This window comes from Oncorhynchus mykiss, chromosome 27 (genome assembly GCF_013265735.2).
Source record: "Oncorhynchus mykiss isolate Arlee chromosome 27, USDA_OmykA_1.1, whole genome shotgun sequence".
Classification (NCBI taxonomy): domain Eukaryota; kingdom Metazoa; phylum Chordata; class Actinopteri; order Salmoniformes; family Salmonidae; genus Oncorhynchus; species Oncorhynchus mykiss.
In genome coordinates this window covers 6,002,243-6,011,745 of record NC_048591.1, presented here as the reverse complement: position 1 = coordinate 6,011,745, position 9,503 = coordinate 6,002,243, and the positions used below count along the sequence as shown (strand labels likewise).

General features: G+C 43.9%; 1 protein-coding gene across 1 annotated transcript; it reads right to left on the bottom strand.

Moving 5' to 3' along the window:
- Window positions 1-4,361: 4,361 nt before the first annotated feature.
- On the bottom strand, window positions 4,362-9,031 carry LOC110507403 (protein fosB). The gene is made up of 5 exons (XM_021587378.2): window positions 8,270-9,031; window positions 7,871-8,049; window positions 6,057-6,425; window positions 5,749-5,856; window positions 4,362-5,368 (listed from the first exon to the last, which is right to left on the bottom strand). Exons 1-5 carry the CDS (start codon window positions 8,331-8,333, stop codon window positions 4,742-4,744), a joined length of 1,347 nt encoding a protein of 448 aa, XP_021443053.1. The 5' UTR covers window positions 8,334-9,031; the 3' UTR covers window positions 4,362-4,741.
- Between the last annotated feature and the right edge of the window lie 472 nt (window positions 9,032-9,503).

Below are 9,503 nucleotides of genomic sequence, written 5' to 3'. Positions count from 1 at the left end.
AAGAGAAGGCTATTGAGTATTACATGTCATCAATTATTATACTTATTTTATGCATTGGACAAGGAGGACAAGTGTGTAGTTATCAAAGCACCATCATTAGATCGATCAGTTGAGTAAAAGTATTTGTACCACTGATGCAGCACCCTCTCAATATCCTCCAATAAAACCCATTTAGTTTAGGGCCTCAGCTGTTACAAATAGTCTCAATGTCTCGAGTATACATTTCTGAGTCCATTTTCATTGGTCACTGCTGATCACAACAATGCAACCGTTGCTTCACAGAAAAAGACAAACATATGTTTACATATACAGTCTGATTTTTTTCCCTTCTTTTTCTAGAGAAGGCATTCGAGGAAAAGACGAAGGTTCTATTGAAGGAAATAACAGAAATAAGGCATCAAAGGAAAATGCTAAGAAATGGAGTGTTTTGAAATATTTCTTTAAGATTCATATATTTATAATCAAGGTCCACCCCTCAACCTCCACTCAATTAGGTCAAGACCTCTTGGCCCAAACATAGATAGAGGGCTATGTGAATGAAAGCTCGCGGTACAGTTTATAACAGGGGTTGAAAATCACAGCAATACATGGTCACACTGGACACATAGCGTAGCAGAAAGAGAGTGCCAGAAGACTTCTGGCACTGCGTAAATTAAGTTCTTCAGATGATTTGCTACATGTCTACCTCCGACGATATGACTGCATCTCAGAGTCTCCATTTCAGTTCATAACATCGTAAGTTTGCAACTCATGGGGAAAACAAATCGTTTGTCATTCACAAAAATGGTCAAAGACCTCTTGTCTGTTCCAGTCAGTCTTATATCAGGTATTTGTATGAAGGCAGGTTCACTGATGCGACAAAGTTACTGAGTTTATGTCATCATTTCTACATGTGTCCATGGCCCATCTCTACTTGGATTGTTAGGAAAGGAACGTCCAAAATGACTTGATCCTCTCAGTTCTCTCCCTGTCCCTCAATCCTCCTCTCTCTATGTCTCTTGTCTTTACCTTTTGGTCTCTCTCTGCCTCTGTCTGTAGGCCTCCAGTGACGGTGTGAATAAACAAATCACACGAGGGAGGTGGTGTGAAGGCAGTATTGGCCACCAGCCTGGACACTGCAGAAAATGCAATTTCCGGAGAAGGGTAGAAGAGAAGGGGGTGTTTGACAGTGAACAAGCATCTGCAGTGCGGACAGACACTCTGTGTGTGTGTGTGTGTGGGGGGGGGGGGGAGGGGGGGTCTATATAACGGACACTTTAGATGGTACAGATTAGAAAACAAGTCTTATGTGAACTGGACCTCATTTCCTGATCTGTCCAGTGCTGACATAAGTGCGTATTCTTCTTCCTAACCGGGTTTCCAGGCTCAGACAAAAAATGACATAATGTTCTCTGAGAGAATGCACGGTTGGGAGTCAAGAAATCAATGCGACACCTGTTTAGGGTGTGAAATAAGAAGAATATCGTCGGCATGAATATTCAAAACATGCTCTCGTTCAGTGAAAGAACCACGGCATTGTTGTTTTTGTCCAACTCTGGAGACTCTGTGAGCGCTGTTGATGGAATAGGACCCATGGACCTCATCACTGATAAGACTTGTTGTAAGTGAACCTGCCAGAACAGGATGTACAGGGCTATGTGAATGAAAGCTGGCGGTACAGTTTATGAGTTCATCTGATGTACTACAGGTAGCGGCACAAAACCGTTCCGTACACGTGCCATCTATCAGCATAAACATCAGCATAAACCCCTTTCACACATCAACAATGCCATGGTAGGTTCACGGAAGGAAATGAAAAGGCAATGACGTTCGTCATTCAAAAAAGGCATACGAGGCCTGTCCCTTGTCTTACCAGTTGAAGCCTGGCACGTTTAGTTATTTTGGAGGGGCCCTCTTTTGAATTCAACAACTAAGACTTTAGCCCGTCTAATGATAAGCCCCAAAAAAAATTTTCTTCTCTATCACAACTCCATTGATATTTCAACAATAACTACTATGGAGGTGAATATTTTAAAGAGAGCAACTCTCAAAAAGCTCTCCCAAAAATGTCTGTTGATTTGAATCGCATGATAACTACTTTATTGAACAAGAATACACACTAGACTCGAACAGACTTCTCAACAAAAAAACATTCAATTAAAAAAATGATTTGCATCATTAATACTTTAATATGTATTTTGACATTCAATTCATACTAGTTTCCTCATTTTGGGTCCGAAGGGGACTAAGTGGTGACAATAAGCTTTGGCGGTGTAGGCATCGGGACTGACCTCGCAGAGAAAAACAAACAGGCAAAGGCAATAGTACCACCTCAATAATCTCATCATACTGACAAGCCGCAGTACATGCAGTATCACGTGTTAGATATAGTTATCCTGAATAATGTGCTTTCTATATAAAACATATGAGCACAGGCAGTGATAATGTGCGTCATATTGAGGGAATGGTTAAGTACGGTCATTTATTCTAATTGTTTGTTCTTTTAGAAAAATATCCATTTTAAAACCAGCCTCAACAACCACCTCTGTTTCTTCATTGACAAAAATATCCCATTTTTATATTTTCAAACATTCATACTTTACAATCATTGTACATAGACTTCAATATACATATCTTCTGTATGTATATGCGTATGCTTTTAAGTATACTTTTGACACATATACAATTTTATGATAGTGCACATGCCTCTGAAGTTGCCAAACATAATATAAAAAAAATCTAATAACACAACGCAATAATAATAGTAACATTAAGGGGCAAACCTCCCCTGAAAGAACGAAAACGTCCGGCATCGGCAACACAGGTAAGAGCGGAGGACAAAGCCAAACATTCTTTTTTTTTTTATACATAAAACATAACAAATGTCACTTGAAAATTAAAAGGAACGAATTCACAGGCAAATGAAGAACACGTACTCATAAACACCCCCTCCTCTCGTCTCCTCTGTGTGTCGGGCCTCTGTATTGTGCTCTAACATCGTGTCAACCTCAATCAAAAGAAAGCAATAAGCGGGCCAAGTGGCTCAGAGTGGGATACACTCACAATAAATGCACCTCCCACTAGGAGAGGAAGAGAGGCCGCTCATCCCAATGTTCAGAGGTTGGTTGAATATTCCTTTTAAAAGTATCTTTAAATTTTAAAAAAAACAAAACATAATGGTTCACATCTGATACCAATAAACTCATGTCTGACAAAAAGCTCTTTACCAAAAGGACATGCCTTTCTCAATGTTTTTCTTCTTCTTTTCATCATGACATTTTCTCTGTCAAAGGGTAAGACTTAAAAACGACAACAGAAAATACTTGGTGACAAAGGAGGGGGGAAGAACATTGTACACAATAGTATCAGTAACGAATGGAGGACAATTCAGATGCTTGAAAGCGACGGTATGAGTATTTGTGTGGGCCCAGGGTGAAGAGACTTTGCAGTATGGCGGTGGTACTATGCCAGTAAGAGGTAACCCATCCACACAGTTGGCAAGAGCTGGATTATTTTTTTGGGGCGTTTTAAAATTCAATTTAGGCTTAAGAGTACAGGGGGCTCATCCTTTGTCTCTGCCAAAGTTTCAGCTCTCCCTCTAGACCTCTACCTCGGCTAAAGCCTCTTCTCTCACTCTCCTGCCGTCCTCATCTCACCAGCGCAACACAAGTCTCATTTCATCTCCATCGTTTCAACATCCAACAATGGCTCAGGAGAAGAATGAAAAGAGTGACAACCCTTTTTGCATTTGTGTCCATCCTATTTTGTGTCTTTTCAATGTTTTGTTTTGTTGCTTTGTTTTTTTTTTAAAGCTCTACTTTGAGCGAAACACTCCAGGGCTCCTCAGTGGGGGGGGGGGGGGGGGGGGGGGGGGGTGCGTCCGTGTCCATGTGGGGGGACGAGGGGGACGTGTGAGGTGGGCCGGCGCTCAGTCAAGGTCCCAGGGTCTGGAAGGGCTCGGCGTGCTCTCAGGGTTCGAAGACTTCAGAGAGAGAGAGAGAGACAGAGAGGAGAGAAACAAAGATGGAGAGATGGACGAAGAGTAGACGGCAGGATAAAAAGAGAGAGAGAGCCAAATAGCTGGAGGCTGTGACGCCCTCCCCTTTCCAAGTCACAACTAACAACGAAGAAGCAAGAGGAACCGAGAGGATGAGGAAGGCAGGAGGGGAGAGCAAAGAGCTCAGCAGTCTGGCCTCCCAAAAGAAGACCCAAACCTAAGTCCTTCTTCCCTATTTCCGCTTGCACAAATACATTCAGCATGAAGAGGAGGGGTGAAGAAGATGAGAGCAGGAGCAGTGAGAGAGGAATGACTGACAGAGGGAACGACGGGGAGGACAAGTGTGCCTGTTGGATCACAGGTGAGCATGTTTTCTATTTACTGTGTGCACTGGACGTGCACGTCACAAGACGTTGAAAGATTCATTGTGAATTAACCTGGGTATGATGTCGGAGAATGTTTTCACAGATCGACTGACAACTCAGAGCCCAGAGTTTTGGACTCAATTTGAATTCACTTTAAATACTTGATGAGTTATATTTAGTTTCCTCATAAGGACAACTGTGTGCACTAAATGCTATGCGGTCAAACTTTGCTTGATGTCATGTTTACTCGGTCTGAATGTGTGCGATTTTTGTATGGCTCATTATATAATGTATGTTCATCCATGTTGTTGACCTCGTCTACCATGAGCAACTGTTTTTTGCCGTATATAAGTGATTGGCGTAGGGGCGCGCGCGTGTGGTGTGTGTCTCTGTCGGTCAGTCAGAGCGCGAGCAGCGAGGGCGAGTTCAGGGAACCAGAGGACTGCTCGCTGCTGCTGTTTCTCTGGTTAGCGCTGACCCCGCAGGCTCCCTCTGGGTAGCTGAACACAAATGAAGATGTGTATGAAGGGTTGTAGCTGCCAGCGGCCGCGCCATCATGGTGACCACCACCCCCACCGTCGGCCACCAGGCACGGCCCACCCGGCGCAGGCTCGCTTGAGCCATAGAAAGAACTAGAAAACGCTACCTCCTGCATCATCCCCGGGTGCGGATTAACCTGTTGCTGCGGATGAACCTGCTGCTGCGGTTGAACCTGCTGCTGCGGTTGAACCTGCTGCTGTTGTCGCTGCTGCTGCTGATGCTGCGAAGTAGAAGGCTGCGAGGTGTAGGCGGGAGGCAGGTAGAAAGTGTCCTCCACAGTCAAGCCCACGATGGAGACGGGGGCCTGTTGGGGCAGTAGGGGCTGATGCTGGAGCTGTGTGGAGCCTGAGGCCTGCTGCTCCTGGTAGGGGATCTTGCAGCTGGGCTCGTGAGCCACCAGGACAAACTCCAGGCGCTCCTTCTCCTTCTGCAGCTCAGAGATCTCAGCCTCCAGCTCAGACTTCTCCTCCTCCAGGATGTCGGTCTCCTGTGGAGGGAGGGAGGACAGGCGAGAGATAGGATTCAAAGAGCTGTATAGTCTAACCCTCTATGTCTATGGAGATGGATGCATGGCTATCTTTCTAGATATAGATAGGCCTACATGTTTCCTCCTTGAAATAGGTAGCATAGCCTATGCTAGGACTGGTAAATTAGACTATAACAACTGTAGGCACAATAGACTTTCACAAGCACTATAATCATCTTTGCTCACTTCAACTTCTGTTAATAACCAGCCACTTAAATAACATTGTGTTCCTATTACTCACATACACAGTCATTACCATAAGCCTAGTAATGTAGCGTAACACACTGTATATAATTATTACCATAAGTCATTTTGACAGTAAGAACCCCAGCCAAGCTCACCCCTTGCAGTCGGTCAGTGAGTTCGCGCCGGCGGTTTCGGCATTTGGCGGCTGCCAGCTTGTTCCTCTCGCGCCGAACACGCCTCTTCTCCTGCTCCTCTGGAGTCAACTGGAGGGAAAGAATAAGGAGAGATTAAAACAAACCCAAACTTGGTCTTTGCCTCTATCTCGCTAGCTTAGAATAACAGATATATAGATGTCTCATCAGATACAGTATCGTTTTAAAAAAATGTGGTGAATGTGTTAACTCTTGCTGTCTACCCATTCTACATATAAAGATTGACACACAGGGCATACACACACACTTACAAACACACCAACATCTCCATCGTCACTCACAGACTCGTCTCGTACACGGCGACTACGGGTCCTAGACTGGCGGATGGGGCCCGGGGCTGGGCCTTGCCCCGGGGTCTCAGAGCCTGCGGGAGTAAAACCTGAGCCAGAGGAATAACTGGGCCCTGGCAGATCATAAGGGTCTACGAGGGACACAGACTGGGTCCCACTTTGGCCAGAGGCCTGGGACGAGATGAGAGTTGGCTGCACCATCCACTGCAGGTCCTGGCTGCTAGTGATGGCTGTGACTGTGGGCACAAAGGAGCCTGGCATATCCACTCCTCCACTGCTGCCCCCGGAACCACTGCCTACCCCGTCCCCGCCACCAGCAGACACACAATCCTGGAACACACAGAGATGGAGGGGGTTAGGCATGAACACAGACAGAGAAATGGGATGCTGCTATACAATGCAATGACAACAAAGTGTCTTGCTCTTTTAAACATTGCTTTGTGAACAACTTAGATGTTGATTTCCTTGAACATAAGAGGGTAGATATCACAGCAGAAGATTGCATAGCCTTGATGTCCATAAGACGCACACTTTAGGGCACAGTTTGACGCACCCATTCTAATTGCAAGTCATCTATAAACAAACGTTGAATAAAATGCCACCATTGCAAACATTTACCATGTGGATAAGAAGCTGACTGGTATAATGCATTATGATACTGTTATAAATGCATTGTATGTCCCATTTATAATGTCTTATTATGATCTCATTACGATCCTAACTTAATAACAACAATTAATTTAAATGTGTGAAAATTTAACATATCAGGAAATGTCACTCTTATGGAATGATTGAATGCCAGTGAGAGTTGGAGTCTCCCAAAATCCCTGCAGAACAACGTTATAAATAGATCACTGCAAGAATAGATTTAGGTGCCCAAATCTATCCTTGGCTCTCTCTGCTTTAATTAGAACTGAGACGAGCAGTGATGCCATAGTATACTCGGAATACATTAATATTCATATCAAAGCGTGTAAAACAAGGGGGCATGCAGCTTTGAGGAGACCGCCTAAACCAATCAACTCGCTCAAAAAAAGTATGCCCTCCTCCTTCCTCCTCCCCCGGCGTTCCCTTAGCAACGCAACGTAACACTCCAAAATAGAACGCATTTACGTCACAGCAAGCCCTGAACTGGGAGCGTGGAGAGAAGCGAGCAAAGGCGGAGTATTTTTGTGCATACGTAGGAGAGTGCCAAAACGATGTCATCCGTTGCGCGGGGCGCTGTAAACCAACCACCAAAGACAGTACACGTTGCTAGTAGCATTGGCAAAGCCTGAGTCAGAGATCATGCCGGCCGGCAGCCTTTATTTCAATCAAGTTCAAGTCCCTGTAATTTTCCAGGACATTAGCAGCATATCTGAAGCATTGTTGATGCGACGTGAAAGGGAAATGTTCTTGCCTTTCCCTATCATAGAACCTATGTAATAACAAGCTTATAATAATGATGATACCCAGGTTGATAAATCCAAACTCTGCATGGTAGAACTCTAATGCGACAAGGTATAACTGCACCAGCATTTGCAAATGCTACTGAACTGTAAAGCATCATATGAAATCATTCGAAACTCAACCCATATTCCTGGAATACAGCCCACGGCACCATCATCATAAACAACATAAATCAGACTTCATGCATTATTATATAAACATCTGTCAAATGAAATGTTGCCTCAATATTATAATGATAAACTTTCGGAAAGTGGGCGGAAAGGATACATAAGCTCCCTTTCTCGAATCATTGCGCAAAGTAAAGACATTTGACTTCTTGGACCTACCTGTGAGGCACTGGCCGGCGGGCTCCCGAAGGAGTCCACGGAGGAAAGGTACTGAGACTCAATAGACGGGGACGAACTTCCACGGGAGATGGTATCAAAGTCACCGGGGAACCCTTGGAACATTACCCCGGAGGAGCCGAGTGAAAAACCTATAGTTCCCGGAATGAGTGTGACGTCACCTGCAGTTCGAGCGCACACATGGGCAAGGGGAGAGAGGGGAGACAGCTGTCAGTTTGCTGTCATTGAAATGCAATCTCATGTGTCTGGGATAGGGTCGACAGTAAACATGCATAACTGGAAACCTTGCTTTACGTGTAGCCTACATGTATATCGGAAATAACGTAATAAGAACCGTGTTGCTGCATTATCTAACATTCATGTTAAGAAAGTATGTTTTACCGTTAATGTGTTCCTTATTGTGCTCCGGTAAGATGCTCTTGGTCTCTTTCCAAAAAAGTTGCATGAAGAAGAAAATCCAGTTCGCTGCAATGGAAACAGTCCTTACGTTCCGGGATTTTAAAAACTCATTGATCCAATTCAGAGTCCGTTAAAATATGTCCTTTGTCCGTTTTTCCAATGTGCAATTATAGATCCATGTAAAAGTCCACTATGGATAAACTGATCAGCGATATAGTCTCGGCCCACAGAAGCGAGTCTTGTCTTATGAATGAATCCATGGAGTACGAGCGAAGCATTGTAAAGGACACGAAGTCCCGCCTCGGAGTTCCGCTGACGTACGTGCCCATTTATGGGGTTATGTTTTTGTTTGGTATCCTTGGTAATGACGTTTAGCTAGGGATTCCCTCTCCCACAGAAACGGTACAGCAGACGAGAATAGAAAATGTTACTAACACAGCCACGAAATATTTCTAACCAGTAAACATTTTCGGATAGTAAATTTAATGAAACAACATGTTTTAGTGTGCACGTAGCCAAATGATGTATTGTAAAAGCAGATGAAATGATCATCCAAATGCACTTGTTCTTAGTATTTTGGAGGTGTATGCTCATGTAGACTAATAATTATTTTCTAGACTCAGTAAAAAAAAGCCTAAATATTGTAGAGTTAAGCTCCAGATCAGGTAAAACTTTGAGGGCTAGTTTGGCCCATTGCCTAATGAATATGTTCATGAATAAGACAGGCAAGATTATTAATGTACAGACTGTCTGCCTCGTATATATATATATATTATTCATCTTTGCATAGGCCTAAAGAGATAAATAAATATATAAATGAATATAGATCTTGCATGTAGGTTAGCAGATATATAGCCTAGTATATACTGTAGGCTATTGCCTAGTGACAATGAAATGGGATATTACTGAAATTACTTCTAAAGGTACATCAATGCTGGCACTATTCAAGTAGGCGTATTTAGACCGGTTGGCCATTATAAACATATACACATTCCATTGTCGATTTCTTACGCAATTGTGTTGGTTTGACATCGCTCACAAGAGGAAGGAAACACACCAGGCAAAGAGAGAAAATCCTCTCGGATAAACTTTCTCACGGACACGCCCTCGGGAGTTCCCTTTCTTGAAGAGGCCGTGGAATCCCTCGTTCTAGAACGGGATCATCTGCTGCTGGGATTTCGACAGGTTTTTCGCGCTGGCAAGTTTGAACGCATAC

What these genes read in the sequence shown, in the direction of transcription:
- LOC110507403 (XM_021587378.2), bottom strand. Translation starts at nt 8,333, where the DNA reads ATGCAACTTTTTTGGAAAGAGACCAAGAGCATCTTACCGGAGCACAAT. An exon ending in CGCCGGCCAGTGCCTCACAG is followed by an intron (nt 6,426 to 7,870) that starts GTAGGTCCAAGA and finishes TGTGTGTTCCAG; the next exon opens with GATTGTGTGTCTGCTGGTGG. An exon ending in TCACTGACCGACTGCAAGGG is followed by an intron (nt 5,369 to 5,748) that starts GTGAGCTTGGCT and finishes CTCCCTCCACAG; the next exon opens with GAGACCGACATCCTGGAGGA.